The sequence below is a fragment of the Macaca mulatta genome, chromosome 7 (assembly GCF_049350105.2).
Source record: "Macaca mulatta isolate MMU2019108-1 chromosome 7, T2T-MMU8v2.0, whole genome shotgun sequence".
In the NCBI taxonomy this organism is placed as follows: domain Eukaryota; kingdom Metazoa; phylum Chordata; class Mammalia; order Primates; family Cercopithecidae; genus Macaca; species Macaca mulatta.
In genome coordinates this window covers 32,696,375-32,717,406 of record NC_133412.1, presented here as the reverse complement: position 1 = coordinate 32,717,406, position 21,032 = coordinate 32,696,375, and the positions used below count along the sequence as shown (strand labels likewise).

The 21,032-nt window shown below is 38.8% G+C and overlaps 1 protein-coding gene and 1 non-coding gene across 9 annotated transcripts in view; both read left to right on the top strand.

Annotated features, from left to right (window-relative positions):
* The window catches only part of CCPG1 (cell cycle progression 1), a 50,133-nt gene that overhangs the window by 27,020 nt on the left and 2,081 nt on the right, over nucleotides 1-21,032 (top strand). For 4 of the 8 annotated variants that reach the window (XM_077939444.1, XM_077939442.1, XM_077939445.1 and 1 more), the window contains exons 5-8: nucleotides 479-680; nucleotides 5,577-5,828; nucleotides 13,011-13,132; nucleotides 17,409-18,565. In XM_077939444.1, coding sequence (XP_077795570.1) covers nucleotides 479-680; nucleotides 5,577-5,828; nucleotides 13,011-13,132; nucleotides 17,409-18,565 — 1,733 coding nt within the window. Of the gene's footprint in view, nucleotides 1-478; nucleotides 681-5,576; nucleotides 5,829-13,010; nucleotides 13,133-17,408; nucleotides 18,815-21,032 lie in introns of all 8 variants that reach the window. The other 4 variants (XM_077939440.1, XM_077939439.1, XM_077939441.1 and 1 more) reach the window with 1 other exon arrangement.
* On the top strand, nucleotides 4,590-4,684 carry MIR628 (microRNA mir-628). Its single transcript, NR_032655.1, has one exon. It is a non-coding gene; the product is annotated as a microRNA mir-628 (primary transcript).

Here is a 21,032-nt window from a genome sequence, read left to right as displayed (position 1 = left end):
CTTAGTACTATCACACTGGCGATTACATTCCAGCCTAGGAATTTTTGGGGACACCTTCAGACACATTCAGTACAAGATACAGCTGTTGAAGTTTATTACATACATAACCTAGAAAGTTTAGTGAGTCTTTTTTGGGCTCCCACGCTACAGAGTTGTGCTCGAATAGACCCATGGAACTCGTGAGAGAAATGAACTCTTTTTTCTGTGGTTATTGAGGAGCAAAGGTGGGCTTCTCAGCTTCTGCAGCCCACTAGGAGAACGCGGTGGTCTGATCTAATTCTGAGAGTTGTCAAGGGATCTGATAGTGTTCTCAAGCTATATGATGAGCCTACTATTGCGTAATTCTTTACTAATGGGAGGAATCGTATCTTTTATTTTAACTCAGATTACTATAATACTTAGCACTGTTGTATTCTACGAGAATATAAGGCCCTTAAATCATTGTTGATTTACCATCTCTAAAATTATGGTTCTTCAGGCAGAGGAAGAAAAGATACCTGAAGACGGTATCTATATTGGAACTGCCAGTGATGATTCTGATATTGTTACCCTTGAGCCACCTAAGTTAGAAGAAATTGGAAATCAAGAAGTTGTCATTGTTGAAGAAGCACAGAGTTCAGAAGACTTTAACATGGGCTCTTCCTCTAGCAGCCAGTATACTTTCTGTCAGCCAGAAACTGGTAAGAATACACTGATAAGAGACATAAAGACATGTACGACCACATTTTATATAAGGACTTTTTTTCTACCCCTAATAATTTAGTCTCTAGTTTTGAATATGTTTGGGTAAAACTCAAGACTATTTTGTGTGTGAAATCTATTAATACCTAGTGTTTTCCTGGACTGTTCTGGAGCATAGCAATCTTTTGCTATAACAGTAACCATCTTTTGCCATTAAATAGAAGGCAAAATTGCTTCAGTGAGGTTTTTTAAAAATCACAAATGCTCCAAAATTCATTTGGTGCTTTTTAGATTGGGAGATTGGGGATGTTAATATTTTTGCTTGCAGTAGTATACATTCTGTATTATAGAAATAGTGAAAGAAAAATTCTTATTAAAGTCTCTTCAAATATATTCAATTATTAATCATGCAACAAACATTTATTGAGTACCTACCATATGCCAGACAGTGTTCAAGGTGCTGTCAATACAGCTAGTCTTCCAAAGCTCCTGACCTTCAGAGCTTTTGTTTTAGATTCTGTGATGAAAATGTCACTAGTGTTAAGTCACATTTTTAGTGCAATCAATATCCGTTGTACAGACAGACTCATTCGGAGATTAAAGTGTGAGTTGCTTGATTTCTTTCCACTATGCTTCAGCTCAGTTTTAGCAGTGTGTATAACATCTTTTAATGTGATATAAGTATGTAAATATAAAGTTCCTGGAAATATCAGTTATTAACCCACAATTATAACTAAGGGTGAGTGATGGCAGGGACAACTTGAAACACTGCTATTGATTGTAAAAATTTCCTAGTTTGACAGAAAAACAGGAAACGTGTAGTATCTATTTTAGGTAATTTTTTTAGATTTTACCATTCTTTAATATTTACATTTGCCAACCAGAATCAGACAATATAATTTCTGTCATTCCAGTTTAGCTAATAAAATGTCAAGTAGAGATTCTTGGCTGGGCATAGTGGCTCACACCAGTAATTCCAGCACTTTGCGAGGCCGAGACAGGTGGATTACCTGAGCCTAGGAGTTTGAGACCAGCCTGGGCAGCATTGCGAGACCTCATCTTTACAAATAATAAAGAGCCAGGCATGATGGCATGCGCCTGTGTTCCCAGCCACTTGGGAGGCTGAGATGTGAGGATTGCTTGAGCCTGGGAGGTTGAGGCTGTAGTGAGCTGAGATTGCGCCACTGCGCTCCAACCTGGGTGACAGAGCAGGACCCTGTCTCAAAAATAAAAAAATAGAGATTCTTGGCTATCTCATTTAATGAGAAGTTATTTTCAGCTAGTATATCAGTGGTTTGCCTATAAACATGAACTTGAAAACACTTTATCCAGCTATTTGAATATTCAGGTGACATTCTTGGTGGTCAGAGGAAAATTCAGCCTTTGTTAGAATAGCATTCATAGTATATTTATTTAGGGAGGGATATCGTAATTGATTTTAGAATCCTTGTTGGTCATCAAATTTTATTATTTTTTTAAACTCTGGAATTTGTGTTGTATTCAGGTAGTTTTTTTTTTTTTTTTTTTTTTTTTTTTTTTTGCCCCCTTCCTTTCTTGCCTCTGGTTTAATTCCATAATGTTCATGGCCCAGAAAAGTCAAATTGAAGCTGGAGTATTACAGAATGGTCAGATATATAAGAAACTGACATAGACATAAAAGAAATTACATACTATTGCCGGGCATGGTGGCTCATGCCTGTAATCCCAGCACCATCTCAAAAAAAGAAAGAAATTACATATTGTTAACTTTTTTCAGGAAGTTGCATACTTCTAAACTCATTCTTCTTTTGTCTTCTTTCTGAATTCTGACTTCTTGAGATTTTTGTAGACTGAGTTAAGAGGAATATTTGATTAATTATCTTTTTACCCATTGTTATTCCTCCTAAAGATATTGTTTCAATAAACCAAATGTTTAAAGACGAAATTTTGGACTATACTGAAAACACTACATATAAACCAGTTGCCAAGAGTTTTTGTTTTGGGGCTGTGCACGTTGGCTCATGCCTGTAATCCCTGCACTTTGGGAGGCTGAGGCAGGCAGATCACCTGAGGTAAGGAGTTTGAGACCAGCCTGACCAACATGGTGAAAACCCTTCTCTACTAAAAATACAAAAATTAGCCGGGTGCCTATAATTCCAGCTACTTGGGACTAACTGCCTGTGGTAGCGCGGGCCTGTAATCCCAACTACTCTGGAGGCTGAGGCAGGAGAATCTCTTGAACCCAGGAGGCGGAGGTTGCAGTGAGCCAAGATTGCGCCATTGCACTCTAGCCTGGGCAATAGAGGGAGACTCTGTCTCAAAAAAAAAAAAAAAAAGAGTTTTTGTTTTTCCCTTTTGGTTTGTTAATTTTGTGCTATAGCCATTGCTTAATTGTGTTTTTTCCTTTCCCTTTCTTCATCCTTAAAGATTTCAACTTCAGTTTTTTCTTCTCCTGACTTACATTCTTGTGGCAGTGTAGGTTTTGTTGGGTTAAGAACACTACGTGCTTCCTCTATATGAACTTTTTCCTGACAAAAAGCAAAGTTGGTAGTGTAGAGTTTGTATTGTGTATGTTTTTAAGAAGGCATGATTATTATATTTTAATTTAGTACGATAGCAATGTTAAGTGATAATTAAGTATTTTTAATTCTTTTTTTCTTTTTAGTCTTTATAATATAGCTTTATGCATCTTTTTTTCCTGTTTATTCACAAAAGAAAGGTGGTGGGAGAAGCTGTGGAAGATTCCTGAGTGCATATGGGGATGGGATGATCAGCTGAAACACCATGTTCCTAGCCAACTCACTTTCCAAGGTGGTGTGACTAACTCTGACCAGCTTCTCTAGAGCTGAGTGTGCCTAGTCACATTTACTATTTACCGAGTGCTTTAAAGATACCTGTTGTCATCTGTGATACTCTAAACAGGTGTTCAGAATCTCTTGTAAAGGCACTGGCCAAGCTTATTGCATGCCTTTGCATTGCTTGCATCTATGGGCCAAATTAAGCTTTTTTAAAAGAAGTTAAAAATCAAAATATTTTAGCTATTATATGTATGGGTTAAAAAAGTTGGAAGCATTAGATAAGGACATGAATATATTAATATGGGTTAAGCTGTTTTGTTAGAATATGTAATGAAGGCAGTGTTAATGTAGAATTGAACATTTGTTTAAAGAAGTTTTACAGATGGTTTGTTTCTACATTTACCTATCTTAATTTTATGTCAGAAAACCTGACTTAAATACTCTAACCATGATCATGAATGCCTTTGTATTATGTAATGCTTTGTTTAAGTCTTCCTTTCTTTCTCTTTGTCCAAGAAATATAACCTCACACCTGAGGCGACGGCATCTTTGAAAAACTAGTGATCAAGAATAACCAGATATACATGATGGGCATAAGGGTCATGACCAAAAAGATCTCTCAGTGGCATCTGTATCACTAAATATTAGGAATATTCATTCATTTCAGTAGTGCCTTCTGTCTTTGTGTTTATTGTTGTAAGTGTGAAAGTGAACTGAATCCTCCGTGATCCATCTCTGAAAAATATTGCCTAACCTAAATCACCAGCTTTCCTGTGGCATGGATATCCTGTCTTCTGAAGAACTGTTTTTGCTTTTCTGGAGCATGAATGTTTATTGTTTTAGAGCTCTTTGTATTCAAGTTCATATTTTATCCTTCCTTTTAGTGCTTTTCCTCTAAGTAGCTTGTGGAAATTTTTCTGAGTAATCGAAGCTTCTGTGTCAACATACAGTTTGTTGATATATGGAACCGTGTTAAGAAATTAATGCATTCGGAAAAAACTGAAGGTGATTTTTCCAGGGAATTTGTTTCCTGGACTTAGGATTTCTTGTGCAGATTTTTCCCACCAGTTTGCTTTTCTCTACTATTATTTTCATATAGGACCAGCACCAGAATAGTCCTTAATATCGGAGATAGCTGTTGTGTCACTTCCTCATGCTGACATATTTACTAGAGGGTAAAATTAATAACCTTCTAGTAAGAGTGGCAGTCGAAGGGAAGGACTCATCTGACTTCTGGAAACCTATGTTAAAATAGAATGCTTTGAACCTTGATCGTGGGCTAATCAGGTTAGAAATGAAACTAGAGACCAGATACACCCAAGGAAACTTGGTAGTTATTTTACTTTATAAGTCACAGGAAATGCTTGTGTACTTTCCTGTGTTCCTTAAACAGTTGCACTTCAATTACCTCTTTGAAACTGAATGAAGAGACAGAGAGTATTGTTTTCTCTTTCCAGAAATAATACTTGTTTATACCTGTAATAGCAATGAAATTTTGTTTCTTTTGAGACAGAGTTATGCTGTGTCTCCCAGTCTGGAGTACAGTGGCAGGATCTCGGCTCACTGCAACCTCCACCTCCTGGGTTCAAGTGATTCTCCTGCCTCAGCCTCCCAAGTAGCTGGGACTATAGGTGCACTACCACACCCGGTTAATTTTTGTATTTTTAGTAGATAAGGGGTTTCGCCATGTTGGCCAGACTGATCTTGAACTCCTGACCTCAGGTGATCTGCCCGCCTCGGCCTCCCAAAGTGCTGGGATTACAGGCGTGAGCCACCGCTCCTGGCCAACTGTGAAACTTGAGGCTATGAGAATGAAGGATTATTCTAATAGTGTAAACTATAAGGCGAGGAGGGTTAAAAAAAACCAGAGATAGGCTCTCAACGCACAAATGAATATGATTAACAGATTCTTGTGTATCACATTTGAAATGCTTTATGTTTTGGCTTTATGTAGATGAGTTGAAAACCTGTGTTTTTGTTTATGTTGTTTGGTTTTTGTTTTTGGCTATCTCGTGTAAAAAGGCATGTAAGGGATGGCATTGATTATTCTAAATAATTTTTACTGGGAAAGCATTTCCAAGATTTTGAATAGCTAAATGTCAACTTTTTTCTTAATAGTATTTTCATCTCAGCCTAGTGACGATGAATCAAGTAGTGATGAAACCAGTAACCAGCCCAGCCCTGCCTTTAGACGACGCCGTGCTAGGAAGAAGACTGTTTCTACTTCAGAATCTGAAGACCGGCTAGTTGCTGAACAAGAAACCGAACCTTCTAAGGAGTTGAGTAAACGTCAGTTCAGTAGTGGTCTCAATAAGTGTGTTATACTTGCTTTGGTGATTGCAATCAGCATGGGATTTGGACATTTCTATGGTAAGTATTCAAAAATGTGTAACCTGATGGGATAGTGTAGAGGCACTTAAGAGTGAGGAATCCTGGGATGTGTTTTCAGTGCCATTATTAAATATATGGCCTTGAAAACTTGAAGCCTGTTTGAGCCTCAGTTTTCTCATTCGGGAAGTGGGTGCTGCCTATCTCACAAAGGTTTTTATTTAAATAAGGTAGTAGTTATTAATAAATATAAAGATAATAACCACATATATTTGTGACTCTTTTAAAGTTAAAAGATGGAAGATTAAAAATCTGAAATGCTCACCATGAGGGAAATCATTTACATTTAGAATCATAGTTAAACTAAGTTGAAGTGTGAGTTTATTAGGAAGATTATTTAAATCGCAGTTGAAAGAGTTACATTTGAAATGTAGAAATAGTAAGTGTTCATTATTTCTACTTTGAGGTTTCATGTAAGTATCATACTTTGTAACTTTCATTGTTGTTTCTGTGATTCACATGAATTGAGAGGTTTTCATCTTTATTCTTATACTTTGCTCTTTATTATGATTGATACTATTTATATATGTTGATCATCTTATCAATTCAAAGCCTTTAAATGCCTTTTGGGTGAGAAGAGGAAGGTATTCCATTGGTGTTACTTTACTTTCTCATTTAGGAGCCTCACCCATTGAACCTCTCTCTTTTTTTTTTTTGGAGACGGAGTCCCACTCTGTCGCCCAGGCTGGAGTGCAGTGGCACCATCTTGGCTCACTGCAAATTCCACCCCTAGGGTTCTAGCAATTCTCCTACCTCAGCCTCCCGAGTAGCTGGGTAACAGGCGCCTGCCACCATGCCTGGCTAATTATTTTGTATTTGTAGTAGAGATGGGGTTTTGCCATGTTGGCCAGGCTGGTCTGAAACTTTTTTTTGTTTGTTTTTTTGAGACAGAGTCTCACTCTGTCGCCCAGGCTGGAGTCCAGTGGTGCGACCTCGGCTCACTGCGGCCTCCATCTCTGGGTTCGAGCAATTCTCCTGCCTCAACCTCCTGAGTAGCTGGGTTTACAGGTGCCCGCCACCATGCCTGGCTAATTGTTTTGTGTTTTTAGTAGAGATGGGGTTTTACCATCTTGGCCAGGCTGGTCTTGATCTCCTGACCTTGTGATGCACCTGCCTTGGCCTCCCAAAGTGTTGGGATTACAGGCGTGAGCCACTGTGCCCGGCCAATCTTGAACTCTTGACCTAAGGTGCTCCACCTGCCTCAGCCTCCCAAAGTGCTGAGATTACAGGCATGAGCCACCACACCTGGCCTGAATCTCTTATTTAAGGTATGTATTTGTACAATGACTGGAGTATTTGAAACCTGAACTTTGACTCTCTTTGCTGTATTGGAATTTGGGGTAGAGACACTTTAAAAGGAAATGTCTTAGATCTTGTCAAATTCTCGAATTTTAGCTTCCTTTATATTAACTACTTTTAGATTTTTTTGCCTGCATAATCCACAGTCTAACTTTCATTTTGCTAGTTCCTTCGAAAAATGTATTTCTTATGCAAAGATTGAAGAATTACATGTATCCTATGTGGATTTGTGGAAAAGGTTTATTATTCAACATAGCGTAATGTTAGAATAGACTTAATGAAGACAATACCTGTTTAAAGTCAGAGCTTGTAAGATGTGTTTCTTGTATTTATATTAATAAAAATATGTATTTAGATTTCTGATTGATGCCTGTTTGAATTTAATACTGAGATACTGTTATTTGTATCCTTTCTTGAAATTTGTTGTAATAAGATTTGATTGGAAATATATATTTACCTTTATAGACTAGCTGAAACAAATTAATTGATATGTATTTGAGTATGATTTTCCCTCCACAGGTAAGCATGAGAGTAACAAAGGAGAAGATCTTATCTTAATCTTTTTTTCTTCAAAAAAAATTGGATAGTGATTTAAAGTGTTAATCAAAATTGCGTTAAAACTTCACTATTTACATGACCTTTGAATATTTTGTAGAAAGGTCATTTTACAGGAGTGCTTTCAAAATGAGAAGTTACTTCTCTGTTATGTAGGATTTTGGTTATTAGTAAAATTTACCTTAATAGTTAATTAATAAAACATTGTCCTTTACTTCATATTAGCCTTTTCAGAATATGAAAAGCCTGGATAATATATTATGAAGTAGGCCTTATAGTCATGAGATTAGTTTAATTAACATATAAGACCTAACCTAGATGACTTTTCCAAATCACTACTTAAAAGACATCACTTTTTTTTTTGAGACAGAGTTTTGCTCTTGTGGCCCAGGCTGGAGTGCTGTGCATGATCTCGGCTCACTGCAACCTTCGCTTCCTGGGTTCAAGTGATTCTCCTGCCTCAGCCTCCGGAGTATCTGGGATTACAGACATGTGCCACCATGCCCAGCTAATTTTGTATTTTTAGTAGAGATGGGGTTTCTCCACATTGGTCAGGCTGGTCTTGACCTCCCGGCCTCAGGTGATCTGCCCACCTTGGCCTCCCAAAGGGCTGGGATTACAGGTGTGAGCCACCGCACCTGGCAAGACATCACATTTTTTAATTTTAGCACTGATCTCAACATTCTTTGGAGTTGATTTCAGAGCCATTTTGAATTTCCCATTCACCGTGAAGTTGGTCATTGCATCCCATAGTCATTCATTCACTTTATAATTTTGTTTTTTTTTTGAGACAGAGTCTTGCTCTGTTGCCCAGGCTGGAATGCAGTGGTGCAATCTTGGCTCACTGCAACCTCTGTCTCCCAGGTTCAAGCGATTCTCCTGTCTCAGCCTCCCGAGTAGCTGTGATTATAGGCGCCCACCAGCACGCCTGGCTAATTTTTGTATTTTTTGTAGAGATGAGGTTTTGCCCTGTTGGCCAGGTTGATCTTGAACTCCTGACCTCAAGTGATCTGCCTGCCTCAGCCTCCCAAAGTGCTGGGATTATAGGCATGAGCCACTGTGCCTGGCCCGCTTTATAATAATTTAACAATACCATACTACTAATTGAATCATTCTGCATTTGTCAGCCTTGGTGCCATACAAATTTGAATTGGCAGATTTACACTGCAGGGAAGAGAAAGCTAGCACGACTAAGGATAGTGAAGCAGTATACTCCAGTGTACTCCATCTGAAAATGCTTTCAGAAGTTTTATTAAAAAGTTTCATGAATGAAGCAGTCTTTCTTCTTACATTTACTTGTGACTATCAACATTCGAAATCATCAATGGAGTTCAATTGATTTAGTTTTCTCCTTGAGTTGCTTGAAGTATTGATAGACTACCTGGCTCTTCGGCAGACTATTATATAACAAGATATCTAGATGCTAAGTTATAGAGCAACAGAATGAATTACAGCTCAAAGCATACACTTACTGAATTATCCCAGAGGTGGTAAGATTTTTCTTTTTTTTTAAATAGTTCAATTCATTTATTTCAACCGACGTTTATTGGCTGGTGATACAATTGCTCCTCAAGGAGAAATGATTTGAACAGGAGAAGATTTTTTAAATTTTTTTTTTTTTTTTTTTTTGAGACGGAGTCTTGCTCTGTTGCCCAGGCTGGACTGCAGTGGCCGGATCTCAGCTCACTGCAAGCTCCGCCTCCCGGGTTTACGCCATTCTCCTGCCTCAGCCTCCCGAGCAGCTGGGACTACAGGCGCCCGCCACCTCGCCCGGCTAGATTTTTGTATTTTTTAGTAGAGACGGGGTTTCACCGTGTTAGCCAGGATGGTCTCGATCTCCTGACCTCGTGATCCGCCCGTCTCGGCCTCCCAAAGTGCTGGGATTACAGGCTTGAGCCACCGCGCCCGGCCCTAAAATATTTTTTTAAATAGGAGATTTGTACTCCAAGATTCTTCTGTGCTGTAGTCAAAAGTGATGTGCCCTTGAATGGACTCTGAATGTCCTTCAACACAATAGACATGGCCAAGGAAAAGAAACCCAAAGAAGAGAAACCCCGGCAAGACTGTAGGTCTAAGAGGCATGGCCAAGGTGTTGAGTGTAAGTGTATGTAACAGACAAACTTCTGCATTTGGGGCTATTCTTGGAGTCACCTTGTTTTTTTGTTTTTTGTTTTTGTTTTTTTCACTTAACATTAAATTCATTCAGCAAATATTCGTTGAGCTCCTACTGCATATCAGGGACTGGTGAAGAAATAGAGGTGGTAAGATTTAAATTGTGTCTAATCATAGTAAGTTTATGATAGACTCAAGGAAGGTAGAACATTCCAGCAATAGAGAATCTGATAACCTGAGGAAGAAGTAATCTTGGGTTTGGGAGCAGTGAAAAGACTGCCCGGACTATAGCAGAGTAGGTATTTAGAAATAATGGAGTGGGTGGGGTGCTGTTATAGTCATCCCTTGATGTCCATGAGGGATGGGTTCCAGGAGGCACCCATACCAAAATCCATACAAACTAAAGTCCCTTGACGGCGGACCTCACATACACGAAAAGTCACCTCTCCATATACGTGGAGTTTGCATCCTGCCATTGGATTTTGCATCCTGCCATGTAGTTCAAACTCACGTTGCTCAAGGGTCAACTGTATATTGTAAAACATCTTGGAATCGATAGGAAAGTTTGATTTATTGAGTAACCTGCTATCAGGTTAGAGAAAAAGAGTGCCGGAACGTTTTGCTGGTGTGGAAAAAGTGGTATGGGAAAATGTAGAATAGTTGTTAGGAGTTCTGTAATCTGGATATTTGGTGAGGAGGACCTTGACGATTGGAATAACAGTGGGAATGGAATAAGGGATATTGAAGGAATAATGGAAAATAATGGCAGTTTATTAAATTGTAGGAAATGTGCTAGCTGCTTCACTTTTGGAGTTGGGGTTACTGGGGAAGTTTTGCCAGATGATAAATAGATGGTAAGCACAGTTTGGTTTGGTTTGGGGCAGGTGTTGAGGTTTGATTTTTTTTTTTTCCCCCCACCCTACAAAGAGGCCCCCTACGCAGCTGGATGTGTTGATTAGAAGCTCTGATGAGAAGTTAAGACTAGATCTGTAGATTGGAATTCTTAATAGGAGTGATAGCAAAATCTGACAGTGGTGCAACATGGTACAATAGGCAGCATTTGTAGACATGACTAGGCCAAAGATTGTATCTTGAGGATAACACTTTAGGCAGCCGAAGGTGCAGGAAAAACCCCCAAGTGATTAGTCAGTAATACTGTAAAAGGCCACATTAAGACAGTAATCAAGCATATGCTATATTATACTATCTTGAATTCAGACCTCAACACAGTTTTAGATTATTTTCCAGTGGGCAAAGGAATGAATCTTCTTAGCAGTTTGAAATAGAAATTGCAGAAGTTTTCTGTTACTCTGGGAACTATAGATAAATTTCCTTCAACATTTGAAAAAATCTGGGATTCTTCTGAGTAGTTTTGAAACAAGCTTGCCATGCTTCTATAAATTGGGAAATCTAAAGAGAGGAAATGAATTCTAACACAGAATACCATAGCTAGAATATGTAACCGTTATCTGTAAATTGGCAAAAGTTGTTTTTAGTGTTTTTCAAGATGTATTGAAGACATTTAAAATAATTTTTATAGCAGTAAGGGAAGAAATAGTGATCATTGCATCCTTTCTTTGTAAAATTCTATAGTATCTATACTTAGTAGATGTAATGTTAAGGTAGCTAACTGCATTTTGCCTTATTTTTGATTTCGTGGTTTTTTCCCCCCATACATGAAGCATGTGAACAGCATGTCTGAGTAAAGTAACATTTTGATTTTTAGGGTGAAAATATGAAGAATCCTAGTTGGTTTAAGATTCTTTTTTTGAGACAGAGTTTTGCTCTTGTTGCCCAGGCTGGAGTGCAGTGGCATGATCTCAGCTCACTGCAACCTCTGCCTCCCGGGTTCAAGCGATTCTCCTGCCTCAGCCTCCCGAGTGGCTGGGATTACAGGCATGTGCCACCATGCCCTGGCTAATTTTGTATTTTTAGTAGAGACAGGGTTTCTCCATGTTGGTCAGGCTGGTCTTGAACTCCTGACCTCAGGTGATCCATCTGCTTTGGCCTCCCAAAGTGCTGGGATTACAGGCGTGAGCTACCATGCCTGTCCGATTCTTTTATCACTGTTGGTAGAAGGACAGTGCTACTCCAGTACAGATTTAACCATTGCAGAATTCTTAACAAATTTGGCTTTGAGAATGGTGCACAGTCACCATTAGCCAATTATTTTCTGTGCTGTACTTTTTGGGCTTTGTTGTATCCTTTAGGCAAAATATTAAAAAAAAAAAAAAAAGGTTTTCATTTTTCCTTATTGACTTCATGACCTGTGAAAAAACACCAGGGTTTGTTCATTTCTCTGTATAAAGGAGGCTGAAACACTTTTTGTACTTAGAGATAACCCGCAAAACAACAAAGCTGAGTGCCTTCAATATAGTAAGATAAGAACATTACATAAATTGTTCTCTTGGTTAGAGCCATATGGGCGGGCCTGTGTGTTTTAATACAAAAGATAGTGAACTGCTTAAATGTTCCTGGGTATATGTAAATAAATGTTTATAAAAACTGGCCTACTTGGCCTTATATTACGTAAATGTTCACCATCATCTGATGAATGATCATGGGCTTTCACTTACTTATCTTAAAAAATTTTTTTTTTAATTTTTAGTAGAGACGGGGTTTCACCATGTTGGCCAGGCTTGTCTTGAACTCCTGACCTCAAATGATCCACCTGCCTTGGCTCCCAAAGTGCTGGGATTACAGGCGTGAGCCACCGTGCCCAGCCTTAGTTACTTATTCTTTATGTAATCAGAATTTTTAAAGAATGGTGAAATGCTGATGATACTCTGAATAAAATGATTGTTAAGATCACATAGGTTATGGCCAGGCACAGTGGTTCACACATGTAATCCCAGCACTTTGAGAAGCCAAGGTGGGTGGATCACTTGAGGCCAGGAGTTTGAGACCAGCCTGGCCAACATGGCAAAACCCTGTCTCTATAAAAAATTAGCTGGGCATGGTGGCGCTTGCCTGTAGTCCCAGCTACTCGAGAAGCTGAGGCACGAGAATTGCTTGAACCCCAGGAGGCAGAGGTTGCAGTGAGCTGAGACCATACCAGCCTGGGCGACGGAGCGAGACTCTGTCTCAAAAAAAAAAAGATTACATAGCTTATATGCAGATTACCAATGTTTAAAAATAAATAAAACATTGAATGATAATAATTATGTTATATACCCTTAATAAAAATATTTATTTTAGGCACAATTCAGATTCAGAAGCGTCAACAGTTAGTCAGAAAGATACATGAAGATGAATTGAATGATATGAAGGATTATCTTTCCCAGTGTCAACAGGAACAAGAATCTTTCATTGATTATAAGGTATGTACCACTAACAAATATTTAAAATAATTGTTAGTAATTATTGTGCTTATTACTTAGAGCTTATTGTGCTTAGTAGTGCAGATTAGTAAATCAGAAATAATGCAAATCATTGTTGAATTGAATACGGGTACTTACAGTGTCCTAGTCAGTCATGAGTGCACCATATAGAGTATTTCTCTTATTCTCAAAACATGGGAATTAAGCAATTATTAACTTTCATAGGTGGGAAAGAGGTTTAGAAAGGTTAAGGGACTTTCCCAAGGTAGCAACTGGCAGAGCTAATTTGTTTTTGTTTGTTTGTTTGTTTGTTTATTTATTTATTTATTTGAGATGGAGTCTTGCTCTGTTGCCCAGGCTAGAGTGCAGTGGTGCAGCCTCAGGTCACTGCAACTTCCACCTCCTGGGTTCAAGTGATTCTTGTGCCTCGGCCTCCCAAGTAGCTGGGATTACAGGTGTGCGCCACTACGCCTGGCTAGTTTTATTGTATTTTTAGTAGAGACGGGGTTTCGCTATGTTAGCCAGGCTGGTCTCGAACTCCTGACCTCAGTCTACCCACCTCAGCCTCCTAAAGTGCTGGGATTACAGGTGTGAGCCATTGTGCCCGGCCACGGCCTTTTTTTGTTTTGTTTTGTTTTGGAGAGCTAATTTGATTCCAGGGATTTGACTTAAGAACTCTTATCCCTAGCTGCTATTTTATAGTTAACATCTTTTAAAAGTGACATTTTATATGTGTATATAGATATTTTTATTAGCATTATTTTCAGAGTGAATCAGACATTTTCAGTTGGCAGAAGGGAAAGAGGAGAGTTGTGGTTTTATAGCCTCTCTAAGATCTTCTCTTGATCAGGGGACATAGCCATTCCTTTTCATTGTTTTTTTTTTTTTTTATTCTGATGGAAGGGAGAGCATGTTATGTTTTTCTGCCTATAACTCACTAGATCTTGTCTCACAAGACTGTACTGTCCGTTGTGTCATTCCCCAACACCCCTGGAGGTTTATGAGGATCAGCAAAATGGCTGGTTTCCTATCTAGTTTTCCCTAGGAAGGATATAGAGAGAAACTCAGGGTAGAAAAGTAAGCTGTGTCTGGGCGTGGTGACAACCTCCCAAATTCCCAAAGTTGGTGACTTTGGGAGGCGGAGGTGGGTGGATTGTTTGAGCCCAGGAGTTCAAGACCATCCTGGCCAACATGGTGAAACTTTGTCTCTACTAAAAATACAAAAATTAGGCGGTTGTGGTGGCACATACCTGTAATCCCAGATTTTTGGAGGCTTAGTTAGGCACAAGAATTGTTTGAACCTGGGAGGCAGAGGTTACAGTGAGCTGAGATCACGCTCTTGCACTCTAGCCTGGGCCATAGAGGAAGACCATGTCTCAAAAAAAAAAAAAAAAAGGAAAAGGAAGAAAAGTAAGCTATTGTTTTTTTCCTCCATTTTTCCACCCCCAATTCTCACACTTAATTTATGTATGCTTCCCTTACAGGTTATATTTCTTGAAAAGACAAAAATACTACTTTGTAACTAAATTGTATCTTTCAGGGAGGTACTTCTCCCATCCAAGTACTAACCAGGCCAGACCCTGCCTAGCTTCTGCCATCAGAGGAGATTGGGCGCATTCGGGGTGGTATGGCTGTAGACACAGGGAGGTACTTATGAAGTTAATTATAAATAGTTCAGTTTTTCCTACCTGTATTAGAAGATGCCATTTTCTTCACCACAATGTTTTCTGGTTCCATAGGATAACATTGGCTTTTGGAAAACTCACCACGCATAAATCTCTAGAGAGAATTTGTAGTTGGTTTGGGTTTGGATTTGTTTGTTTGTTTGAGATGGAGCCTCGCTGTGTGGCCCAGGCTGGAATGCAGTGGGGTGATCTCAGCTCACTGGAACTTCTGCTTCCTGGGTTCAAGTGATTCTCCTGCCTCAGTCTCCCAAGTAGCTGGGATTATAGGCTTCCTCCACTATGCCTGGCTCATTTTTTGCATTTTCAGTAGAGATGGGGTTTCATCATGTTGGCCAGGCTGGTTTTGAACTCCTGACCTCAGGTAATCTGCCTGCCTCAGCCTCCCAATGTGCTGGGATTACAAGCATGAGCCACTGCACTTAGCCTGTTTTTTTTTGTTTGTTTGTTTTTTGTTTGTTTGTTTTAAGAGGCAGAGTCTCATTCTTGTTGCCCAAGCTGTAGGGCAGTGGTGCGATCATGGCTTACTGCTACCTCAACTTCCTGGGCACAAGCAATCCTCCTGGTTTAGCCTCTCAAGTAGCTGGGACCACAAGCACATGCCACCATGTCCAACTTTCTTATTAAATTTTTCATAGAGATGGAGTCTCACTATGTTGCCCAGGCTATTCTGGAACTTCTGGGTTCAAGTGATCCTCCCGCCTTGGCCTCAAAATGCTGGGATTAAAGGATTGAGCCACTGTGCCTACCTAGTGAGTCAGTTTTTGCAGATCTCTTGTTTCTAGCTGTTAAGTGTGGATCAGGTAGATGTTGAAGCTCTTTGGAAGACCTGGTCAGGATCTGCTTATCAATCACTTATATCAACATCATATTTACTGCATGAGGAATGCTGTACTCTTCTTTCATCCTGTGGCTTCCTGTGCTTGTGCATTTCAAGAGTTTGCCACACCAGTGTATCGGTCTCTTCTACTCCACAGTCCACTGCTTTTGGGTAGAAGAAACTTCCTTTCTCTCATACAGGTAGAGCAGATGAAATGACTGTGATTAAATTTTAAATCTTTATTTGTTCTCTGAAGATTAATGAGCCAGAAAGTGAAGCAGTCATTTCAGATAGTTATTTTTCAAGTATAAAATAGTGTCATTCTCTTAAAGGACTGTTTTTTTTTGTTTTTTGTTTTTTTTTTTTTGCTTGTTTCTGAACCCAGGTAATTGACTGGTCTAACCATAACGTTTGTGATAAATTAAGCCAAATTTAAGTATCATTTTGCAGATTTATACATAAGATATTTTTAACTGGATGGATAATGCTGTAAGAACTTGTTGAACCACATTGTTTAAGTTTTGACTGTTTTTGGTTAAATTTTGTTACTAATGCATATGTTTGAAAGAAAATTCAAATCAGTCAAGGATACCCTTATCGAAGCAGTAAAATTCTATAAGCCGAATTGACCATGATTTCTACCACAGGTGCTGACTTTCAGTTATAGTAATCTATAGATTAATCTTCAGAGTTATATTAATTATACAGATTACAGAACTGCTGTAATCTGGGTGACAGTCACTTCAAAAGTTTACATAAAATTGGATAAGTTAGTTATAAATGTTCAAGATTCAGTCTGTCCTCTAACATGCTTATAGAATTTATGGCTTATCTGTACTTACTTAGAAATGTTAATTGCATAGGACCAAAATGTTTCAAATAGGACTAAGATTATTAGAATTTCATTCTTTGAAGTGTACACTGCGTACAAACAATTTTTGAAGCCATAAGTCAGCTCTTGATGTAATTTTACTTTTATTTTTTATTTTATTTTATTATTTTTTTTGAGATGGAGTCTCGCTCTGTCACCAGGCTGGGGTGCAGTGGTGCGATCTTGGCTCACTGGCAACATTTGCCTCCCAGGTTAAGGCGATTCCCCTGCCTCAGCCTCCCGAGTGTCTGGGACTACAGGCGCATGCCACCATGCCCAGCTAATTTTTGTGTTTTTAGTAGAGATGGGGTTTCACCATGTTGGCCAGGATGGTCTCGATCTCTTGATCTAATGATCTGTCCACCTCAGCCTCCCAAAGTGCTGGGATTACAGGTGTGAGCCACTGCGCCCGGCCAATAATTTTACCTTTTGTAAAAGGTAATCTCTCTTCCCAATTCAGAAAAACCTTTAGTCCTGCAAGCTGTAGCTAACTTTCTGTCTTTTAAGTTCTTCCAGACATGCGCGGTGGCTTATGCCTATAATGCCAGCACTTTGGGAGGCCGGAGAGTCGCTGCTTGAACTCAAGAGGCAGAGGTTGCAGTGAGCCGAGATTGCACCACTGCACGCTAGCCTGGGAGACAGAGCGAGACTCCGTCTCAAAAAAAAGAAAATTCTTCCACCATGCTGTAGTTCTCAGTTTGATGTAGCTCTCTGCTCTGTGCTTTCTTGCATATGAACGTTGTATTTCCCAGTGTTTATACTATTGAAAATACTACCTGGGGCGGGGTGGTCTCTGTAGAAGTAAAGACACAAAAGCTTATGCGTTGTTATATCTTAAAAGATTTAAATTCAGCTTTTAAAGCTCTTGACATTTTATTTCTTCTCTTTCAAAAAAAAACGTAGTCATTGAAAGAAAATCTTGCAAGGTGTTGGACACTTACTGAAGCAGAGAAGATGTCCTTTGAAACTCAGAAAACGAACCTTGCTACAGAAAATCAGTATTTAAGAATATCTCTGGAGAAGGAAGAAAAGGCCTTATCCTCATTACAGGAAGAGTTAAACAAACTAAGAGAACAGATTAGAATATTGGAAGATAAAGGGACAAGTACTGAATTAGTTAGAGAAAATCAGAAACTTAAGCAGCATTTGGAAGAGGAAAAGCAGAAAAAACACAGCTTTCTTAGTCAAAGAGAGACTCTGTTGGCAGAAGCAAAGATGCTAAAGAGGGAACTGGAGAGAGAACGACTAGTAACTATGGCTTTAAGGGGGGAACTCCAGCAGTTAAGTGGTAGTCAGTTACATGGCAAGTCAGATTCTCCCAATGTATACACTGAAAAAAAGGAAATAGCAGTCTTACGGGAAAGACTCTCTGAGCTGGAACGGAAGCTAACCTTCGAACAGCAGCGTTCTGATTTGTGGGAAAGATTGTATGTTGAGGCGAAAGATCAAAGTGGAAAACAAGAAACGGATGGAAAAAAGAAAGGGGGCAGAGGAAACCACAGGGCTAAAAATAAGTCAAAGGAAACATTTTTGGGTTCAGTTAAGGAAACATTTGATGCCATGAAGAATTCTACCAAGGAGTTTGTGAGGCATCACAAAGAGAAAATTAAGCAGGCTAAAGAAGCTGTGAAGGAAAATCTGAAAAAATTCTCAGACTCAGTTAAATCCACTTTCAGACATTTTAAAGATACCACCAAGAATATCTTTGATGAAAAGGGTAATAAAAGATTTGGTGCTACAAAAGAAGCAGCTGAAAAAGCAAGAACAGTTTTTAGTGACTATTTACATCCACAGTATAAGGCACCTACAGAAAACCATCATAATAGAGGCCCTACTATGCAAAATGATGGAAGGAAAGAAAAGCCAGTTCACTTTAAAGAATTCAGGAAAAATACAAATTCAAAGAAATGCAGTCCTGGGCATGATTGTAGAGACAATTCTTATTCTTTCAGAAAGGCTTGTTCTGGTGTATTTGATTGTGCTCAACAAGAGTCCATGAGCCTTTTTAACACAGTGGTGAATCCTATAAGGATGGACGAATTTAGACAGATAATTCAAAGGTACATGTTAAAAGAACTGGATACTTTCTGTCACTGGAACGAACTTGATCAGTTCATCAATAAGTTTTTCCTAAATGGTGTCTTTATACATGATCGGAAGCTCTTCACTGACTTTGTTAATGATGTTAAAGATTATCTTAGAAACATGAAGGAATATCAAGTAGATAATGATGGAGTATTTGAGAAGTTGGATGAATATATATATAGACACTTCTTTGGTCACACTTTTTCCCCTCCATATGGACCCAGGTCGGTTTACATAAAACCATGTCATTACAGTAGTTTGTAACATTTGTAGATTGGATAGCATTTTTATGATTTGATGAGTTTCTTGGAAGGTTACTGTTTCTAAGAGTTGTGCTTTATTGCCACTGAGAGAATTCAGAATAAATTGAAAGGTGGAGTCTAAAAATTATTAGCTGTTACAAATGGAACATTTCATTATAATGTAATCACTTTGATTTGAGCAAATGGTTTAATTTTTATCCTAAAAATCAGTTAAGAATATATAAAATCCTATTTTGGCCAACTTTGTTTCTTTTCAGTATAGTTTATAATGAAAAGATCACCTTAAGTGAAATTATTTTCCTTTAATCTTTTATGTATTTATTCACTTTCGGAAGCTAGGAGTGAGCAACACAAATTTTACTCTGAAGTCAGAAGAGCTCATATATAATAATTTGAATGCCCCACCTATTTTCACTTGTCCATTCCACATAGCAGCTTAGTTATGATACTTAATACTTAATCACATAATTATCTTTGATAAAGGTAGAGGCACAATCAAAGAGGCAACTGAGCAAGTCAAATTCTAATGTGTGTACCTCATAATAATTTTTTATCCATTTTCATCTTTATATTCTGTAACATGAAACTTACCTAATCTTAAAATGTTCGCTTCACTTTTTACCTATGAAATACTTACCTTTCTGAATAAATAATAATGTGTCTATAAAATAATGAGACTGATTCTGGTATCTTTAGTCATTAAGCAGGTATCTAGTCCTATAATGAACAAAGGTGAGGCTTCCTTGAGGAGACAAGTGAAAAATTTTTGCTTCAAAGGAGCTCACAAGCTAAGTAAATAAATGAAATTAAGGTATGGGGGCATGGTGGCCTCAGGCTGTCTGGAGATGTTTGGAAAGGCTTCTTGAGTGAGGTGGCCTTTTAACTGAACTTAGTTTTTAAAGTAGCTTTTGGAGGAGAAATGAGAATTTGCTATGCAGACAGGGAAGGGAATTTCACTTAAAAGGAAGGTTCTTTGGATGTGAAGATACACTACTTTAAGGAAGCAAGGTAGTGCTGGAGGATAAGAGATGCAGACCACGAAGGGACCCATTTTATGCTAAAGGTTTTGTCCTGTAGGACATGAAGAACCTCTGAAGAATTTTCAAGGTGGTGGGATAAGATTATATTGTATTTTAGATTACAGTAGTCCCCCCTTATCTTCAGGATATATGTTCCAAGACCCCCACTGGATGCTTGAAACCAAGGATAGAACATAATTCTATATATAATATGCATGAATTTCTTTTTCCTTCTTTACAGTCTCACACATAGGTTTGTTCTTACCATAGATCTTACCAATCTCAGCATACTTTTGTTTCTCTTGAGAACCTTCACCCTTTCACTTAAAGGAAGTGCTTTATAGCTTCTCTTTGGCATATCCAAATGCAAGCATCACTATTGTATTTTGGGGTCATTATTAAGTTACTTAATCATCCTTAATAATCCTTATCTTAGGGATACTTGAACACAAGCACTGTGGTACGATAACAGTGTATCTGATTAACAGACTGCTACTAGGTGATTAATGGGTGGGTAGCGTAGATACATGACAAAAGGATGATTCGCACCCCATGTGGGATGGAGCAGAACTGCATTATTTCATCACATTACTCAGAACAGGCATATAATTGAAAACTTATGAATTATTTCTTTTTTTAATTATTTGAGGTGGAGTCTCGCATTGTCAGCTAGGCTGGAGTGCAGTGACACGATCTCAGCTCACTGCAGCCTCTGTCTCCTGGGTTCACGTGATTCTCCTGCCTTAGCCTCCCGAGTAGCTGGGACTACAGGCATGTGCCACCACACCTGGCTAATTTTCATATTTTTAGTAGAGACGGGGTTTCACCATGTTGGCCAGGCTGTTCTTGAACTCCTGACCTCAAGTGATCTGCACATCTCCGCCTCCCAAAGTGCTGGGATTACAGTCGTGAGCCACTGTGCCCTGCCTAAAACTTACGAATTATTTCTGAAATTTTCTATTTAACATTTTCAGACCACAGTTGACCACAGGTAACCAAAACCTCAATCACAGAAAGTAAGCCGTGGATAAGGCGGGACTAGTGTATAGGCAGCAGCCTAGAAGATTGATGGGAAAGGTGTGATGCTAGAAGGTGGTCAGCACAATACAGACATGAGCTGATGAGCATCTAAACTGGGACAGTAGTAGTAGGAGAGGAAA